The following is a 21,623-nucleotide window of genomic DNA, read 5'->3' as shown; positions in this document are numbered from 1 at the left end:
CAGATTTGTTGCAGCAATTGCTGTGACTGAAAATCCACCCATATTTTTTTAATGTGCCATATGTTATTCTGCAAGATCCATTCACATGCCTGGGAAAGTCACAGACATTTCTGCAGTATGTGAATATACACATCCATATTGTGTCTGCGTTGTACAGAGCGGTCATATCCTCATTGCCAACTATTCTAAACTGATATATGGAGGGCTGATAGTTTGGTGTCATCACATCCCGTTCTATCGGCCAGAACCCCCCTTTACATGATGCGTCAGAGCCCACTGTGCAAATGGACGTTGGCCCTGTGCACAGATATTCTTTCATGGTACTTGTACGGGAGGGTTTAATATAATTTTGTGCCACTCCAGATGTTTGCCAACTCTTCCTGGAGATTCCCTTGTTTCCAGGATATCTGCCAAGTATGCGTGTCCTTATTTATAGTTACCGAAGAGAAAAATCTTTAACGTTACTCTGCCAGATGCTTTATAGGGGTTGTTTAGGACTCCGCAAAGATGAACACTGAGGTCATCCGTATAAGATTGGTTGTTAAGTGAAACAGCTGATTGGTGTAGGGTTTGGGTGTCAGACTCCAATCTGATACTGATGTCCACATTGGGGTCTGACACCCAAGATATATCTGTCGTGACCTTCCACCTAAATTTTCTCTTCATTACATAAACAAGTCTGTACACCCCACACATGAGATGCAGAGTACACCTTTCAATACAGAATCAAAGAAAGTAATAAAGAACTGGAGGATTTCACACTAAGGAGCCAACGATTTGTTAATAAAGTATATTACAAAATTTATTAATGACACAAATACTGCCAGAAAGGGTCCATTCACACAAAGTTTTTGGTGCTGATGTTGATGCTGAATCCGTGTCAGAATCCACGTGGAAAAAAAGCCTCCCATTGACTTCAATGGGTTCCTTTTTCCGCAAGGAACCCATTGAAGTCAATAGGAGGCTTTTTTCCACGTGGATACTGACGCAGATTCAGTGTCAAAATCAGTGCCAAAAAGCTCTGTGTGAATGGATCCAAAGTTTAATAACACTTTAGTGGGGTTATCTGGTTTCTAGTATTAATGGCACGTCCTTAGGATAAGGCATCAATATTAGATTTGCAGGGGTTCAACATCCTGGATCCTCGCATATTACCTGTACTGAGAAACCGCAGCTCTCTGTATTGTTTACATACTGCAAGTCGTGCTTCTCGCTGTACAAACTGTAGCTTCCAGTGTGGATTAACTCCTTTAAGGCCCTGTGCAATGTGCTTTAGGTTCCATGCAATGTCAACATGGCAATGACATGATGGACTCCAAAGGAAGGGATCTGATAAGGTTTTGCTGATCTCACCTTGACTCTAAATACACCTACAGGTTTTTGAGTCTTGACATGTAATCACAAATTTAATTGACAGTAGATGTCTTGTAGGTGGTTGGATTTGGAAGTTCATTGGCCAATGTTTTATAGAGTTGTTTTAGTTGTGGTGAGTTATTATCTCAGTCGTTTTTTTTTTTTGTTGGTTTTTTTTAATTTCAGGACTTACGATATGTGTGAGGTTTTTCCTGGTCCTCACTTAAACATGATTGTGGGTGCTAATGGAACAGGCAAGTCAAGCATCGTTTGTGCAATTTGCTTGGGGCTTGCAGGCAAGACCTCCTTTATTGGCCGAGCTGATAAGGTAATTTCATTTTTTGGATTAATGCTGTAAAAGAATGACATTAAAATTGTTTATAATGCCTGCAACTGTCAGGGATCAAAAGCAAATTATATATTGCAATGGAACCTGTCACATGGGAAATGAAGCATGATCTGCAAGTAACACGGAGTAGATTCATACACGGCATGTGTACACAACTGGCGGACCATGGTTGGACCACAGCTACCAGATGTGTGAACACCTGATCCCCCGTCCTTTTTTACACTTTATTTCAGTAGAGGCAATATGGATTGACACTCATCTCTGCTGCCTACACAGGAGTAACACCAGCGTTCGATCTCCGTTTTCAGGCTTCTGTCTATGCCGAGTCCGGCTGTGTGTGCCGGTGAGCGTTTATGCGCTCCACTGCGAAACTGTTTTTTTTTTTTTTTTTTTTAAATCGGACACAGAGTACTGCATGTCCGACTCTGTGTCCGGTTTAAAGGGGCTCTATCACTGGGAAAAGTCATTTTTATCTAATCACATGCTTGCATAGGCTTTAGAAATGCTATTTCACACTTACCTTTAGTATGTAGGTTGCCTCAGTGGTCTCTGTATAAGTCCATTTTTATTCATATGCTAATGAGCTTTCAGCCCACTCAGGAAGTTCCCAGCAGCCTCCTCTCTTCTATTATCTCCTATGTGTGTGAGGCAAACGGGAAGCTGAGTCAGCAGTAGCAGCAGCCTCCCATAGGAAACAACAGGAGAGGAGTGCACCATGTATCATGCACCAGACTAATTAGCATATGAATAAAACAGACTTATTCAGAAACCACTGAGGCAATTTACATACTAAAGTTAGGTGTGGAATAGACTTTCTAAAGGCTATGCAAAGATGTGATTAGTTAAAAATGACTTTTCCTAGTGATAGAGCCCCTTTAAAAAAAACGGTTTGGCCGCGGAGAGCATAAAACGCTCACCGGCGCACACGGCTGGACACTTTTCAAGCCCATTTAAATGCTTTGTGCAGAAAACTGAAACCTGCAGAACAGAGTGCGGGTGCAGATGTGAACGAGCTCTTAGCTATGCTGTTGTTTAGGCAGCAGGGATGATTGCCGATCCCTGCTGATGAAGATCAGTCTTTCTACTGACAACTTTCATTATGAATTTGCATGGAGGAAGAAATTCCTGGGAGTCCTCTACAACTGCCATCTATATTTGGCAGAGTGTGGAGGCATTGTACTATGTGGGGGGACAAATGCGGCCTTATACTGTGTGGGGGCACCAACAAAACAATATAACATGTGGAGACCACTAAGGAGCATTAACCACATGAGGACCGCCGTACGTAAATTTACGGCCTCATGTGCTGGTACCTAAAGACCGGACTATTGCCGAAATACGTCCGGCCTTTAGGTACCTTTCTGGCGGGGGGAGGGGTGCGGGGGGGACAGGGGTTAGGTGTTACTAACACCTAACCCCTTCCTCCATAACGTCCAGTCGGAACTGAGTCCGACTGGACGTGTTAACCCTTTCGATCACGCCGTCAAACATCACGGCGCGATCGAAAGGGATCCGCCGACAATTGAAAGTGATCGGCACCCCCCGCGGCGAGATCGAGGGGTGCCGATGTCAGTAACAGGTAGTCTGGGGTCTGGCCAGTGACCCCAGACTACCGGAGCCCCCACATACCTGGTGATCCTGCCAGGCGGTGGAGGAAGTGAGCGATGTGTCTCACTTCCTCTGCAGCTTGCAGGACACGAGCAGGCTCATGTCCTGCTCGTGTCCTGCAAGCTACTATACAGAATCAGTTGGTGCTTTCATCAAAGCATCAACTGATTCAAGTGTCCTAAAGGGACACATGAAAAAGTTAAAAAAAAAGTTTAAAAAAAAAAAAAAAAGTGTATGAAAAAAGTAATAAAGTTCTAAAGTCCAAAAATCCCTTTTTTCTATACAAAATGAATTATGTAAAAAAAAGCACTAAAAATTAAAAAAAAGCAATACATATTTGGTATCGCCGCGTCCGTAACAACCTGTACAATAAAACTGAAATAATATTTAATGTACACGGTGAACGTCGGGGGAAAAAAAACGGAAAAAACTCGCCGGAAGTAATGATTTTTTGCTATCTCATCCTACAAAATATGCTATAAAAAGTGATCAAAAAGTCATATTCACCCCACAACAATGCCAATAAAAAGCGCACATTTTCCCGCAAAAAATAAGCCCTCAACCAACACTGTCAACCGAAAAATAAAAATGTTACGCCTCTCAGAAGATGGCGATGCAAAAAACATTGATTTATGTCCCCATATGTGTTTTTGTTCTGCAGACTTAGTATCGCATAAAAAAATAGCATAAATGAGGTATCGCCGTAACCGTACCGACCCGCAGAATAAAGGACACATGTTACTTATACTGTACGCTGCATGGCGAAAAATTTAAAATGTAAAACTCAATGCAGGATTGATTTTTTTTTTTTTAATCCAGCAAGAAAGAGTTAATAAAATGTAATCAGTAAGTTGTAGGCACCCAAAAATGGTGTCATTACAAAATGCATCTCATCCCGCAAACAACAAACCCTTATATGGCCATGTCACCAGAAAAATAAAGAAAATATAGCATCTAGCAATGTGAAGGCAAAACCCCCCCAAAATCGCCAAATTATTAGAACACAACTGGCTGCGGCAGGTAGGGAATATATAAGCTGTGCGAGCGAATATCAGGGGACACCCCAGATTTACAGCTTATGAGCGAAAAAACACCAGAAGTGACCCCCAGAGTGACTCGACCAATCATAGGAGCTCCTGGGACATAGTAGGGAATTTGGTGTCTGCAATGTTCTCCGCACTGCTTATATGTTCCCTCTTCGCCATCCGCTGTGCAGTCACGTCCAGGATACTAATACTCACTACACCCCCTGATAAATTCTTTGAGGGGTGCAGTTTTCAAAATGGGGTCACTCCTTTGGGGAATCCGCTTTTCTGGTACCTTACAAGCTCTACAAACATGACATGGCGTTCAAATACCAAACATCCAAATCTGTGCTCCAAAAGCCGCATAGCGCTCCTTCGCTTCTGCGCCCTGCTGTGCGCCCAAACTGCAGTTTATGCCACATGTATGACACATGTATGACACTGGTGTACCCGTTATATCGGACGTAATGTCATATGTGGTATAAACTGATATTAGGGCACAGCCAGACACAGAAGGGAAGAAGGGTTATTGGGTTTTTGGAGCACAGACGGTTTGGTTTTTGGATGCCATGACGCTTTTACAGAGCTGAAACGCCAGTAACGTCCCTGATATGAGACGTTATTTTGGAAACTACACCCCTGAAGGATTTATCCAGGGGTACAGAGAGCATTTTTAACCCCCAAGTGTTGCTATAACTTATTATCCATAAATAAATACGAAGCTGATTGTGAAAGGTGAAAATGACAATTTTTCCAGGAATCCGTCATTTCAGTGCGTAATATATTGTGCCCGACTTGTATCAGAGATGAACGCTCTAAAAGCTGTTGTGCCCGGGATACCCGCTTACCAGTTTTTGGAGTGTCTCTGCTGACATAAGTTGGGCACAACATATCAGATACTGAAATGGCGAATCTCTGGAAAATTTTCATTTTTAACTTCTCATTATCAGCTGTGATTTCATTTCTGGAAACTAAATAAATGCAACACTCAGGGGTTAAAAATGCTCGCTACACCACTTGATAAATCCCATGAGTGGGGTAGTGTCCAAAATGGGGTGACATGTCTGCAGATTCCACTTTATTGGCAATTCAGGGGCTTTGCAAAAGTGGCATGACTTCCAAAAACCAAACTGTGCTCCAAAAACCAAAATAGCGCTCCTTCCCTTCTGTGCCCGGCTGTGCCCAAACAGCCATTTATACCCACATATGGCATTAAGTACGTTATCCGGGGTACACCAGTGTCATACATGTGGGCATACACTGCTATTTGGGTACCCAGCAGGACGCAGATGTGAAGGAGCGATATGTGCTTTTGGAGTGCAGATTTAGATTCTTTGTTTTTGGACACCACGTCACATTTGCAGAGGCCCTAAAATTGTCCCTACAAAATGGGGTCACTTCTTGGTGAATTCCAGTTTACGGTCACCTGTGTAGTTTCTAAAATGGGGTCACAATGGGGGGTTTCCATTGTATTGATACTTTAGGGGCTCAGCTAATGCGACATGGCACCTGAGAACTATTCCAGCCACATCTGCTTTCTAAAAGCCAAATAGCGCTCTTTCCATTCTGAGCCCCACTATGTACCCATACAGCAGATTATGGCCACATATTGGGTATTTCCGTGTTAAGAAGAAATTGTGTAACAAACTCTGGGGGGCTTTTAATTCTTCAGCTACTTGCAAAATTAAAAATATGGCGCTAAATGGATAATTAATTGGAAAAAAAAGTAATTTTTCATTTTTACGTCCCATTGTTAATAAAATCTGTGAATCAGCTGTGAGGCCAAAATGCTCACCAAACCCCTAGATAAATTCTATGAGGGGTGTAGTTTCCAAAATGGGGTCACTTTTAGGGGGTTTCCACTGTATTGGTACTTTAGGGGCTCTGCAAATGCGACATGGCACCTGAAAAATATTCCAGCAAAATCTGCCCTTCAAAAGCCGAACAGCGCTCTTTCCATTCTGAGCCCCGCCATGTTCCCATACAGTAGATTATGGCCACATATGGGGCATTTCTGTGTTCAGGAGAAATTGTATAACGAACTTTAGGGAGCTTTTTCTCCTTTATCCTCTTGTGAAAATGAAAAATTTGGGGCTAAATTGACAGTTTGTTGGAAAAAAAGTAAATTTTCATTTCCATGTCCCAATGTTAATAAAATCTGTGAAACAGCTGTAGGGTCAAAATGCTCACTATACCCTTTCATATGTTCTGTGGGGGGTGTAGTTTCCAAAATGGGGTCACTTTTAGGGGGTTTCCACTGTATTGGTTCTCTAGGGGCTCTGCTAATGCAACATGGCACCTAAAATTATTCCAGCAAAATCTGCCATCCAAAAGCAAAATAGCGCTCCTTCCATTCCAAGCCCCTCCATGTTCCCATACAGCAGAATATGGCCACATATGGGGTATTGCCGTGTTCAGGATAAATTGTTTAACAAACTTTGGGGGGCTTTTACTCCTTTAACCCCTTGTGAAAATGAAAACTTTGGGGATAAAGTGACATTTTAGTAATTTTTCTTGTACACATTCCAATGTTAGTAAAATCTGTGAAACAACTGTAGGGTCTAAATACTCACTATACCCCTTGATGAATTCTGTGAGGGGTGTAGATTCTAAAATGGGGTCACTTTTGGGGGGTTTCCATTGTTTTGGTACGCTAAGGGCTCTGCAAATGCGACATGGTGCCTGAAAATTATTCCAGCAAAATATGCTGTTCAAACACCCAGTGTCGCTCCTTCCCTTTCGTGCACTGCCGTGTGCCCAAAAATCAGTTTACACCCACATGTGGGGTATTTCTGTGCACGGGAGAAATTGCATAACAAAATGTGAGATGCATTTTCTCCTTTAACCCTTTGTGAATGTGTTAATTTTAGGTCTAAATGAATGTATTAGTGAAAAAAAATGAAATGTCTAAATTTGACCTCCATATTATTTTTATTCTTATGAAATGCTTAAAGGGTTAACAAACATCCCAAATGCTGTTTTGAATAATTTGAGGGGTGTAGTTTTGAAAATGGGGTGATTTATGAGGGTTTCTATTATATAGGCCTTTATAATTCCTTTCAGAACTGAAGTGTTCCCTAAAAAATTAGTTTGAGGAATTTTCTTGTAAATCTGGAAAATCGCTGTTACACTTGTAAGCTTGTAACGTCCAAAATAAATTAAAAGACAATCAAAAGATGATGCAGATATAAAGCAGAGATATGGTAGATAATATTTATTCATGTATTTGGATGGTATGACTATCTGCCTGAAAAGCAGAGAATTTCACATTTTGAAAATTGCAATTTTTTCCAAATTTCCATCAAATTTGCTAGTTTTTTTAATAAATAAACACAAAAATATTGATTAGTGTTTACCACTAACATGAAGTATAATGTGTTACGAAAAAACAATCTCAAAATCACTTGTGTAAGTTAAAGCGTCTCAAAGTTATTGCCATTTAAAGTGACACATGTCAGTTTTGAAAAAAGAGGCCCGGTCCTTAATGTACTTCTGGGCCTGGTCCTTAACCGGTTAAAATGTGTGTGTAGGGGAGGGGGATATAATAAACTGTATAGAGAACTAAGAGCATATTATACTTTGTATGGGAACTAAGGCGGTATTATATTGTTTGAGGGAAACAACAGGCATTATTACATGTGGAGGACACTTAACCCATTTATGCCGGAGGATGTATTTTTTAAGTTCTAATAATGGAACTCTAAGCATAAATGGGTTAAGGGGGCATCATATGATGTTGGGGCACTAAAGGGGGCTTTAATACTGTATGTTACACAGAGGCATGCAATATTACTGTTGAGACGTAAAGGGATTGGGATGGTTCTCAGGGGTATGGATGGGCTGGGTTGGGTTGGAGGCATTTTTTAACACATGTAAAATACTGGAGCCAAGCCAAAGCCTTAAAAAAAAGAGTGGAAAATATAAAGGAAGCACGTATACGTCTCCCTTTTCCTAAATCCACTACTGACTTTGGCTCAAAAAACTGCAGCAAAATTTGCAACAGAAAGTTCATTATTTTTCTCAACTCTGTTCTTTGTTATTGATGACCTATCATAGGGATAGGTCATGAATATCATTTGCCAGGAAATCCTCTGTAGGCCAAGGCCCCACGTAACGGGCCACAGCAAAAAAGCACTGCGGGAAAAAACGCGGGGTCAACGTATAGCGTTTTTCCTGCAGAGCTTTTCACAGAAAGGACTTTCTGCTTCAATTATACCTTTAGGGAAACTGCAACCTTTATGCCACAAGGGGTCTTGGCTTTAAGGCTGAGGACACAAATGGAGTTTTGGTGCAGATTTTGCTGCAATTTTTTTTAGCAAGACCCTGGATTGGGTAGAGAAGAAATGGGCATTGGTTCATAAAAACTGCAGCAAATATGCTTGAGGTTGGGGCCCCAAGTTACATTTTACAGGACCAAAGTAGATGGGATTCTAATGAGATATATGCACAGTGGACACTCTGTGATTTTCAAAACTGCAACAGTGCTCTCTACTCCTCAGAGTGTGATCTCGGTCAGAAATCCATTACTTTGATAGATTGGAGTCTATAGAAGATTCCCAAACCTATCAGTAGTACTGTTCTTTTACATGCTGCCATAGGCAACATATAGCAGAAGTTATACGTACTCTTCCCCCCTCCCTCAACCCCATCAATACTTACATGTCTTTCTGTGAAATGCTGCTAGAAAATTTGCCGCGTTTAACTGTAACTGCAAAGTGGATGGGATTCGTGCAGACATGCTGCGATTTCCAAAACCTGTGCGGGTTTGGAAATCGCAGCATGTAAATTTATATCTATGGAAACGCTGGTGGCTTTCCTGTAGATATAATGGTAACAGACAGTCCGCGGAGGAAAACTCTGCAAACTTTCTGTTTAAAGTGTTGTGGGAAGAACTGTGATGCGTTCCCTCTGTGGTTTTTCCCTGCAGCGCTAGAGTCTTGTAAAGCCTTAGCCTTTAGGAATTTTACACTAGTGTTGCAGTATATTGTATGGCTGATTAGATCCCCTAGGGTTCATATGAGGTCCAAATAAAAGGAAAATAAAAAATTAACAGACTTTTGCTGTCCGTTTTTTTTCTAATGGACAGAAGTCCTGCATGTAGAATTTTTTTGTCCACCGGAAAAAAACCGACTTGGGTGTAAACGACACTAACAGAAACAAAATAAAATCTCATTGAAACGAATGGAAATTTCTGACGGTTCAGCTAGTGCCTGTTGCTAAAATCTTGCAATGGACAATAGCCACGGACACTGCTGATGCTCACTAACGGTAGTGTGAATGCCCCCTGAGTTTTGAAAACTTAAGAACAAAATTAAGTTTAAATAAATAAATAAATCCTCCACCTTTTTTCTTTTTTTCTTTTTCTGTTTGCATTTAAAAATTGACAAAAAAATAAGCAAGCATAGAAGTATTAAATATTCCCATATTTAAAAATATATAACATTATCTTATACAGTGAACATGCTGGTTTTTTTCTGTTTCACCTCTTCAAAAAAAATGGAATAACCGTCAATATTTCAGACCATTCCCAAATGGTTAAAAACTCTAAAACTACAACTTGCCCTGCTTTACAGAGGAGCAGAAAAGGGAAAAATTTGAACATTAGATCTGTCATATGACGAACAGAGGGGGCACATAGGGAACCCCATTGAACTATAATGGGTTTGTCTTGTATCTATCATTATAACAGTGCTATTTTCTCCATCGAATTTGACACTGACAATAATATGACTTATTAGTCCATGCATACCCTTCTGGTGGAATTCTGGCTTGGCTATTTTTCCAGATTATGCTGTTAGGTTTTATAAAAACCATGCATTGATCTTATAGGCAGCTATCTTCCTAAAGCAAATTCCTCTTTTCCGCCTAAGAGGTCTTATGTGAAAGTAATGAAGCATGTCCTTCTAATATGAATATCTAAGGCAAACATTTACACCTATATTTTTTCTTCTATTTTCTTCAGTTGATCGCACTTCCGATAGCCGAACATAGCTGAACATTTGGGGCACTCAGAATAGCTAAAACAATTTGTATCAGCATTAAGTAATTTGTATGAGTAAAACCAGCAAAAAGACAAGATTGTGTTATTACCGTATATACTCAAGTATAAGCCGACTTTTTCAGCACATTTTCCATGCTGAAAAAGCTCTCTTCGGCTTATACACGAGTCAGGGTCCACGGAGCACAGAAAACTGGAAGGACCTGGATGGGGGAGGTCCTTTTGTCTACTGCTCTGTGATTGGTTTGTCATGAGGTCACGTGACTGTGATGTCATCAAAGGTCCTGTAGCCACTGGTATGTAACATCTGCAGATAAGGTTGAGACTAAATCCTAGTGGCTCCGCCCACACCAGAGTCCGATCACATGGTCATGACGTCACCAGAGGTCCTTTAGCACACTAGGATTTAGCATCTACCCTGCAGATCAGTGGCCAGGATTCATTGTGTCTTATGGAAGATGTCTGTTGTATGGAGGAGAGGAAGCTACAGTAAAGTGACACACACAGGGACCTTCCTTTGGTTACTCTGCCTATTAATGTCAGCCATTTGGGGTTATTAATTTAGTTTCAGTAACTCCATGTGCCTCACATTAATAACAGTTAACCCCATCATGTCCCTCATATTAACCCCTGTGTACCCCATATAAGGGTTACTAATATGTGAGACACATGAGGATACTAATCAAGGACCTTAATTATGAAGATACCTAATTATTACCTCCTTATGTCCCACATATCAGTAACTCTTATGCGAGGCACACAGGGGGTTAATGTGAGGGATATGATGGGGTTTACTGCTATTACTATGATCCCCATGGAGTTACTAAGCTGCAATGCACATGACCTCAGCTTATACTCGAGTCAATAAGTTTTCCCAGTTTTTTGTGGTAAAATTAGGGGTCTCGGCTTATATTCGGGTCGGCTTATACTCGAGTATATATGGTACTCTCTCTTTTTAATTAGAAGTATAATTGTCTTTCAGGTTGGTTTTTACGTGAAGCGTGGTTGCCAGAAAGGTGCAGTTGAACTTGAACTGTAAGCATTACCTTTAACAAATGCCTCCTTTTATGTGAAATCTCTACCTTTAAACCAGTTCACGTCCAAGAAATATATATAATGTTGTGACTTTTGCTGTATCTGGAATATAAGGGCTAAAGCTTTAATTATTTTCACAATTAAGGCTTAGTTCACACTATACATATATATATAATGTATATGTATATATATATATATATATATATATATTTAGATTTTTTTTTTCTGCCCCATCAAAGGAGCTGAATCTGTCATATGACGAATAGCAGGGGCACATGTTGAATCTCATTGATCTATAATGGCTTTGACTCGTGTCCATCTTTTTGACACTGTACAGTGCTATTTTCTCCATCAAGTATAACCGAGTTTCTGATGGAGTCTGAATAGAGCGTTCAAAGGAACATGTAAACAGAGCCTGTTTTATTTTGGTAATTTTTCTAATACATTGCTTCTATTTTTACATATGTTCAGCAACAGCGAGTATGAAAGAAAGTCCTGGAACATTATATATTGTGATATGAGACATGATCTGTGTTTTTTGACTTTAGATTTTATCACTATCTTCATCATTTGTTATTTGTAACTGATTTGCTATTCCTATGTACACGTTGTCTTGTGGTTATCTAGGTATAGGGCTTCTGGAAACTTGATCATAACTCGTGAAATTCAAGTATCAAATAACCAGTCGACATGGTACATTAATGGCAAGAGTGCATCTTTAAAGCTGGTTGAAGAGCAGGTAGCAGCATTAAATATCCAAGTAGGAAATCTTTGCCAGTTTCTTCCACAGGTAAAACAATTTAAATTGTGTTTTTGTGTAAACTGTTGTCATCACCTTCAGTATATCCGTTTTCTATCCCATTATAGGAACAAAAAAATGGGAATTCAGATGGCCACAGGTCTGTCATATGACGGATATAAATGGATCCCAGTGGACTCCATTGAATATAATGGTTTCCATTATGATGTCCGTTGTGGACATAATCTAAATGGCACTGTAAGGATATGTTGAAACGGAGCAATTTGCCGCGGATTTGGGGGTGAATTTCGCCTCTGAATCGGGGGCAAATTCCTGCCGGAATCTGCCTGCCATTGTTTTCAATATGAAGAAGAGATCACAGCAGGACGTGGAAAAAAAGTGTCCTGCTTAAACTTGCTGCAGATTCCCACGGCTAGAGACTCCCTGATGATTGGGCCCATTCATCTGGGCCAAATGAGCCTCAGGAAGCCACAACGGAATGCTGATGAACTGCATCAGCATCCCGTTGCGGCTACAACACGGGTGAAAATGCCAGTGTCTGAAAATGAAGAGGAATTCCTCTTCTTTTTCTGCTGTGTGAACATAGCCTAAGAATTTGAAGAGTTATCAACACTGTTCTACATTGGTCATGTTCTTGTTTATTAAATTTTTCATTATAAAAATCAGGTAGCATTCAAAATAGGAAACAGACAGCAGGTAAAAGGGGAAAAGTACATATGTGAAACAGTAGATCTTGCAAACTTATCACAATGGGCTATCAAAGAAGTGACCTAAGTGCCCAGGCTAGGTGCTATATTGGTGACTCTACATAGAATTTTGGTGGTGGGTACCCATGGTGGGTGGTGGGTCAGTCTCATGGTAGAAGCTGCCTCTAACAGAAAGAGGAGGAGGTAAAGGAAGAGGGCCAAGGTCGGACTTTCTCCTTACAGTTAAGGAACATCTGACACCTATAGAAGAGAAATACAGTACAATTGACACATAGTCACATTAACCCTTAGGTGCACCAGGACGTATAGTTATGTCCTGGTGCACTGAAAGAGCATGGCAGCTGCTCTTAAACAGAGCGGCCACACTAGCTGTCGTGTCTGCGCTGTTTCCTACAGCAGGGGCCCGGCAGCAATACCTGTGATCTGGAATCTGATGATGGGCATTTGACCACGGCATCTAAGTGGTTACTTTCACTTTCTCTTTTCTTTTTGGTAATAGGACGGCCCCCCTGCGGCGAGATCGTGGGAGACGTCCCTTTACCATGACATCCTGGAGCCTTCTGAAGGCTCTCAGGGCTGCCATAGAATTGTAACTACTGAAGACTGCTGCATAGGAAATCTGCCTTAGACTTCAATACAGTAGTATTGCAATCTATGGCATAGTTGATCTAAAGATCACGTATTCAAGCCTCTTAGGAAAGGGGGGGGCTAAAAAAAAAAAATCTAACTATTAAAAAAATTCATATCACCTCCCCCTTTCCCTAGATTACATATAAATATAAATAAATAAAAGTAAACATTAACACATTAGTCATCCCCAAGTCTGAAAATGCCCAAACCATTAAAATATAAAAACATTTGTCCCATACGGTAAACGACGCAGAAGGAAAAAGAATCAAAATGGCTGATTTGGCTTTTTTCGCCAAAATACCACCCTAAAAAATGGAGTAAACAGCGATCAAAACAACAAACATTCCCCATTGTGGTACCAATTAAAACGACATATTGTCCCGCAAAAAAAGATGCCTTACACAGCTACGTGCACTGAAATATAAAAAAGTTACAGGGGTCAGAATATGGTGATTCAAAGAATTTTTATTTTTCCTCAAAATTTAGAATTTTTGTAATGTTGTTAAATAATGAAAAAACTACCACCTCATTCTGAATTTTTTTATTCCCGATACATTGTTTAAAATAATAAATGGTACTATTTTGAAATACAACTGGTCACGCAAAAATCAAGCCCTCATCGGATTACGTAGACAGAAAATTGAGAAAGTTATGGCTTTTGGAATATAAGGAGTAAAAAAACAAAAACACAAAAATGAAAAATGTCTGCGTCTCCTAAGGGTTAAAATTGCAAAAAAAAACACCTGAAATTGACATTTACCTTTGTTGCAGATTTAGAATTTATTGCTGAAATAAATATCACTTAGAGATGCCCCTGATGCCTTAGGGCTAGTTCACACGTGAGTATAAGGGGAGGTTTTTGACAGCGGATTTCGCGTCCAAAACCTCCCCTTATAATGGTGGTCTATGGAGACCGCCGGGCTTCTTTTCTCTGCTAGCGGCTTCCGCCCGGCTGCAGCACCCTCCATGTTGGCTCGCCGCGTCTCTCTCTGTGTCAAAACCCGCGCGGGCAGTTCACGTGTGAACTAGCCCTTATATGTATTTTAACCCTTTAGCGATCTAAAATTTTAGCCTTAAACCAGTAACATTTTATCCCTCTCTGCATTCCCACATTCATAACTTTTTACATTTTATTTCAATGTAGCTTTACTAGACCATGTATTTTTTGGGTACTTAAGATTTCATGATCAGTTTTTTATTTGTTTATTAAGCAGTCCCCACTGCATTTAGAGCTGACAGACTCCCTTTTTTTGTGGAAAAAATCAACAATAACTGATAAAATTAAATATGAAGGATGCATTAGCAAATGGTAGGAATCATTCTGTATGTGTAAGATGCTTATTAATATTTTGCAGGATAAAGTTGGGGAGTTTGCCAAATTATCTAAAATTGAGCTGCTTGAAGCAACAGAGAAGTCCATTGGACCTCCAGAGATGTACAACTATCACTGTGAATTGAAAAACTTCAGGAAAAATGAAAAAGAATTGGAGGTACTGTATTGCATTTTGCAAGGCAAATTTTCCAGAACCTAATAACCATAAAATATCTTGCAACTCATCTCTGTGCTGTTTAGTGGCTAGTACTGCAGCTTAGCCCCCACTGACTTCAGTGGGGTCATATTGTCGGCCCCCACAATCAGATATTTATAGCTAATCCTAAGGATAGACTCTAAATAAAAATTAAAATAATATGGACAACCCCTTTAAAAATTCTGGTACTGAGTAAGCTAACAAAGAGGTGTAGTGCATACAGAATGGTAAATTTGATGTTTCTTGTATAGCATTATCCTGTCTAAATTTAGGAATTGACACATTTTAATACAAAAAGAATGTTTTTTCTGCCATTACACATTTATTTGTTAACATTTTTGTCATAGTTTAGTACTATTTGCACAATGCATACCACTTTGTTAAAGCTAAAAGTGGAAAAAGGGCATAATTTACTGCTGAACTATGATTTATGAAATATACCATATCTTAATAAAAGTCATAAGTAGGGGGAAAAAAAGCATCATCTTTACCCTACACAGACCCAGAAAGGAAAGGGGAATTTAGGTACTGGGACCGATAGCTCTTTACCTGGGGCACAGATCGGGAAAGCCGATAGTGAGCTGAATTCAGCACACTGTCAGCTTTCCAGCAGTATATAGAACTGTGTGTGGCCCAGACCATGAAAGGTCCTCTTTAAACTGACCATGCTCATTAGATTTATGTTAAATGGATGCAATACCTATGTTTATTTAAATCTTTTAGGATTCATGTAAAAGCAAAGAGGAATTTTTGGAGAAGTTGAAGCAAAGCAATGAAAGATACAAGCAAGATGTTGAACGATACTATGAGAGGAAGCGCCATCTTGATAAAATAGAGATGCTGGAAAGGAAACGCCCTTGGGTGGTAAGTCTGCTTTTATTCTGCATTTTGTTATTCAGCAATTAATCCATTTTTGTCATATAATTTCTTAGTGCTAAACCTGTTTCTTAAAGTGATTTTTTTTTTTTTCCCTTTGGTAGGAATATGAAACTGTGCGGCCTCAATATGAAGAAGCAAAGCAAATGCACGATCAGTTGAAAGAAGAGTTAAACCAGAGACAGCAATCCCAAGCGCCACTTACTCAACAACTTCAACACTGTGACAAACAACATAAACAAATTGACGGCAGAATTAAAGAAAAAGTGAGATATATTTATTTTTCCCATTAACATCCTGTCAGTCTTTGATTTGATCAGTTTTTGGAAAAGTAATTACATCACAAATGAAGGGCTGTAAATTAGGTTTAATTGCAGTTTTAAAACATATGTTTTTGTTTCCTTAATAAATAAATTTAGGGAGTTGTCCAGGAATTGCACAGCTAGCAGAGGAGCCTGGAGAAGGTGAAGTATAAAAAACAAAAAAACACATACTCACCTGTCCCTGGTATCTGACGCCACTCTCTGTTCAGGGTTATGTGACTGATATCACTGGGTCCAACTCACAGAGGCAGCCTGGGGCAAGTGAGTATTTATTGTTATTGTGTTTCACGTTCCCCAACCTCCTCTGTGAGTTGTGAACAAGATATGCATGAAGGTACCAGTAGATTCCAAATTTGTTGATGCTGTCACCCATGTTCAATTCCTGTACTCATGCCTGTTTCCGGTTTCTGCAAAACAATGCAGAGCTGATACTATATGCCTGCCAGGACCTTAGACTGTGAGGACCATATTACCACACGTCCTAAAAGCTGCACAAACTTCTGCTGATAACACTGGGGAAAGTAATGATGACCTAAATGTGAGTGAGGACAGATTATAGGCAAAAGAGGGGGTGGGGGGGGTATAAGGAGCAGATTATGTTAGGGGAGAAGGAGCAAAGAGGTATTTTTACAGACGAATTAAGGAGCATTGCTCTGATGAATCTGAAGTTAAAGGGAGTCTGTCAGCAGGAAAATTAGTATCAAACTAGTGTCAGTATATTGTAGGGCTTCTTGTGTACTTTCCAAAGATGCCTTTCCTATTATGTGTTGCAGCTCCATTTTCATGAAAATCAACTTTTTATTTGTATGCAAATCAGCTGAAAAGGGCTTTAGGGGCATTTCTTCTGCTGGGGCTTCACTTTCCTCTCCAGCTAACCACCCACAACTAAAGACAAACTGAAAGATGTCACTTAAAGGGGTTGTCCCATCACAAGGATCCTATCTATACTGTTTGCTAATGTGAATGTAAGACTTTTCCTAAATACATTGCTTCAGCAAAACTGCTTTATTTGGCCGCTATATTACTTTATTCATTTTTTTAGGACACGTCCCTTAACTTATCTGGTCATAAGTCAAGTGATGTAGCTACTGCTCTAAGGGGGGAGGGAGGAGGGGCTAAGTGCACGGGGGCTAGCCTGGAGGGGGGGGGGTAGTTTACCCTTTGGGGGAAGGGGCCGCCAATACAGACCCAGCATCCGCTGTAATAGAGAGGCGGATGCCGGGGAGGGTTAGATCATGCAGGGCAGAAGCATGGCGATGTTGCAGGCACCTGTGCCGGCGTCTGTGCATCTGTGCCGGCGTCTAACCCTCCCCTGCATCCGCCTCTCTATTACAGCGGATGCCGGGTCACATATTCACATATGCACAGCCAGCGGCGAGATGCCGCTGGCCCTGCGTGCACACTCATAGACCAGTCTAGCATTCACAATGCGAATACAGACAGGCACCCGCTGTAATAGAGAGAGGCGGATGTCGGGTCTGTATTGGCATTGTGAAGGCTAGACTGGTCTATGGGCTAGCGGCATCTCACCGCTTGGCTTTGCATATGTGACCCCGCCCACCAATGACGCAACAAAGCCGGAAGACAGAAGATTTTTCAACAACGAAGACTGGTGAGTATGCGATGTGGGACAACCCCTTTAAGCTATGCAAGGTGGAGCTGAGCAACAGTTACCTAGAGCAGAAATTGAGGCCCGTAGCAGAAGAGATGCCCTTAAAACTCTTTTCAGATAATTTGTGTAAGTATAAAACCCTGATTTTCATTTAAAAAGGAGCAGCAATGCAGAATAAGAAAGGCATCTTTGGAAAGTGTAGAAGGACTCTGCCCTACATGCAGTCGTTTCATACCGATTTTCGTGCCGACGAACTCCTTTTAAATGGTAGCTCTCAGGCAGCACAGCAATCTATACTCCATGTAACACAGCAATCCTTGCTCAAAAATGAGATCATACACTCGGATTATGTCTTATTGAAAAAGGTGAAAGCTATTATTATTAGGGGGATTTTTTTTTCAGACAATATAATGTGTCAACAAAAAAAATACTAGAGCATCGCTTTAACTTTTGATGGCATAATCAGTGGCAACTATGGCATAAGTGGTTTTACAGAGGGAGAAGTCTTCCTCTGTAAACCGATTTTCTCAATTACAGGGTGCCAGTGGATTGTTTTGGCAGTTTGAGGTCTAATCTGCCTCAAGTTACAACACGTGTTGAAAGGTTCTGGCTAACGGCTTCTAATGATGACTTATTAGTAGCGATAGAGTTTTACATGGAAGAGTACTGGGTTTTTCTACACATTGGGCTCCTGATCTCAAAGATCGTAAGGTTCCTAGCCACCTCTCAGAATTTAAGGCCTTAGTGATACATATGGTGGAATTAGTGACCATATCATAAACTTTATAGTTTTTTTCCTTTTTCCAAGGGGATGATCCTTTAATAGCCACTCAGTGGCTTTTTTGTTGTTCTAAAAATAATAGTTGATGATTTGACAGTCCGAATAGACCGTCCAAAACTGACTTCCCCTACACAGCCCTGTCTGTGATTTTTAGAAGGATAATGCACAGACCAATTATTCAAGAGTACAGGAAGTCAGAGCCTGCTGAAATATCTATCTAATCAATATTAAAGTGTAAGGAAATAGTATACAATTAAGCTATCTTTATATATTCTTATCAGGAATATGTAGTTCCTTTTTAACAACGGTGTTCTTCTGTTTTCACAACTTTCCTATGTTTGTTTGATTTTGATTGTGGAAATTTTGCACTGGGAGATACAAATTCATGTCTCTATGATGACTTTGACAGTGTCCCGACCTGTGGGAGTGGCCTCAGACCGGGAGGTGTGCTTAGGGGAGGAGTGTCGGTGACCATTCCACCTCCCTTGCATGCCGATTGGCTGTGGTGTTGGCCAGCTCTTCCCATAGGAAGGTCCTGTTCCCTATAAAAGGAAGGATGTAGTGAGACGTCAGCGCCACTACTGTACTACTCTCAGACTGAGAGGTTGTATTTTTGTCACTTGATGATCCAGCATCTTTGATGCTTTCTGAAACGTGTAGAGATTTGTTTGATATTTTAACCACTTAGTGTGAGGGCGAGTTTATTCATATATCTAGGTATCAGTGTGAGGCGCTATCTATGAGACTGTGGATCGAGACTGACGTCTTTATAAGGGCTTACCCCACCGTAGAGGGGGGGGAAGAAGACCTGTTCTTTCTGCCTTGTAGACCCTATTATAAAGTAACATGCAGTTCAACTGACTGCATGTCAAGTAATTCTTCCTGGACTGGCAAAAGTCACTTTTGGGTGAATTCAGAGTGTTGGACTCAATAAGAACCTCTATCTAGTCTATAGCTATACGCTATTTGAGCCATGCTTTCCTGACCCTGCTCCAGACAGCCTTATTCTGACCTCTGACCAGCTAAACACCTTAGGGTCAGTGCACACAGAGTTTTTTGGCACTGATTTTGCCTCAAAATTAGCCTCCAAAAAAGCCTTCCAATATAGTTCTAAACTCACATAGAGCACATACATCTGATTCCTGGTTTAGGTGATTTAATACGCTCTGGGCTATGTATTTTTTTGAGCTATACTTTTTCATGAATTAATGCAGATGGGTATATGTAAAATGGATCATTGATATATGATAAACGTGAATAATACTGATACATGTGTTACACCTGATATGTATGATACAGAGGTGAACCTGCTCCTTTCGCCGCCCGAGCGAAGTACAGAAAGCCGCCCCCCCCCCCCCCCCCCCGCCGGGAGGAGGGGGCGGAGCAGGGTGTGGCTTAGCCGAGGGGCGTTTCACCTCGAAAGGGGGTGGGGCTTAGCGCCGTTCGCCGGCAGAGAGCAGGCCCGGAGACTGCCTGCGCTCTGCCTGAGCGTGAGGGGAGGCTGCTGGAGCAGCGCTGTTCCAGTGGCCTCCCCAAACCACCGCTCCGTGCTAAGTCCAGGACAACTTTTCCTGGACTGGCTTAGGTTAGCAAAAATGCCGCCCTCCCTGAGGTCCTGGCATAGTGCCGCCTGAAGCGCTTGCTTCAGGTCGCCTCATGGGAGGTGCGGCACTGGTATGATATATGTCTACCCTCACAATTGAGACATATGTAGTGGTATTTAGTGTATCTGTTTTCCTATATGATTTTATCTTATATAAAATAAAAGTGAAGTTTTATATTAGTTTTACGGTTTCTTACTACTCTATCCTATTTCCTTGCACTTTGATTTTTAGAATGACCCTTTATTTGAATTATTTCACAACATGCTAAAATTAGCAAAAATTACAGCATTTTATTTGTCAAACTTGATTTAGGTTCAGTGATATGGAGACACTCAAAGGTGTGAAACTTTTTACTTCCAGGTATCTGAAATTCGAGAAACCTCACAGAAGTGCAAACAGAAGCAGGATCTTTTAGACAGAAAAGAAAAAGAGGTTAGTATCTTCACAGAAAAGGAAAAATGGAAGCACTCCAGCACTCACTCACTCACTCACTCACTCACTCACTCACAGGAACCTTTCTCAAGCAGTAATTTGAAGGTTATATCAGGTTTATATAGAAAGCAGTCAATACAGTGAGAAAGTAACAATAATAATCAATTAAAATGATGCATGTGTATACAAACAACAAATCATACAAATGAATAGTCAGTGCGACACATGTATAAATAAAAGTGCATACAATATAAGATGATCACCATAATACTCATCGGATCAATATAATAAGCAAGTATGAAGTAGTAAATTACTTAGTGTAAAAATATTGAAGTAGGAGGGACATCCATTTACCCAAGCAAGTACAGTATACAGAAACGCTAAACCACGTTGTTCCAGCGTGTGAAGGAAACAAATGCGCATGACTACACCACTGTTAAGAATCAATTTGATCCGAATGCATCGATTGCGCATGTCCGTGCATGCTCAAAGCCCCCATAAAGGTTGATAAGTCATATTGAATACTGCCAAATACCCATAGAACAAACCGAGAATGTGCGGACATGTGCAGATAAGAAGAATAGAATTGAGCAACCATATCGGAAGCTGCTAATTGGCCACCGCACAATTGCGGTTATATAGAACAAGGATAACATGGGTTCCACAGTGCACTGACATATTGAATATCAGTGATATAGTATATATATATATATATATATATATATATATATATTCTAATGAAAAACAATAACTGAAAAAGAACAAAAAACTGACAAAAAGAAAAATGAAGAAAAATAAAAATACAAAAAAACATAAATAATATTTTTTTTTTCGATAATACAAAAGTATATAAATACAAACAAAACAACAAAGTGAACCAAAACCAAAAACCATGGCCACGGGACATTTCATATACAAAGTCCTATTTAAGGGTCTATAAAGTATGGACGCATACTCAAACCAGAACAGTGGTCATGAAATGTGTTACCATATACATCAAT

At 40.4% G+C, this 21,623-nt stretch overlaps 1 protein-coding gene across 3 annotated transcripts in view; it reads left to right on the top strand.

Annotated features, from left to right (window-relative positions):
* Positions 1 to 21,623, top strand: part of SMC5 (structural maintenance of chromosomes 5) — a 73,728-nt gene that overhangs the window by 464 nt on the left and 51,641 nt on the right. For all 3 annotated transcript variants that reach the window (XM_075278871.1, XM_075278875.1, XM_075278882.1), the window contains exons 2-8: positions 1,540 to 1,681; positions 11,316 to 11,368; positions 11,996 to 12,158; positions 14,821 to 14,955; positions 15,718 to 15,858; positions 15,975 to 16,136; positions 20,551 to 20,622. In XM_075278871.1, the coding sequence (XP_075134972.1) occupies positions 1,540 to 1,681; positions 11,316 to 11,368; positions 11,996 to 12,158; positions 14,821 to 14,955; positions 15,718 to 15,858; positions 15,975 to 16,136; positions 20,551 to 20,622 (868 nt within the window). The remainder of the gene's footprint in view (positions 1 to 1,539; positions 1,682 to 11,315; positions 11,369 to 11,995; positions 12,159 to 14,820; positions 14,956 to 15,717; positions 15,859 to 15,974; positions 16,137 to 20,550; positions 20,623 to 21,623) is intronic.

Source organism: Leptodactylus fuscus, chromosome 1 (genome assembly GCF_031893055.1).
Source record: "Leptodactylus fuscus isolate aLepFus1 chromosome 1, aLepFus1.hap2, whole genome shotgun sequence".
Classification (NCBI taxonomy): domain Eukaryota; kingdom Metazoa; phylum Chordata; class Amphibia; order Anura; family Leptodactylidae; genus Leptodactylus; species Leptodactylus fuscus.
Note: the sequence above shows the minus strand (reverse complement) of the source record. Positions and strands in the feature narration are given on the sequence as shown.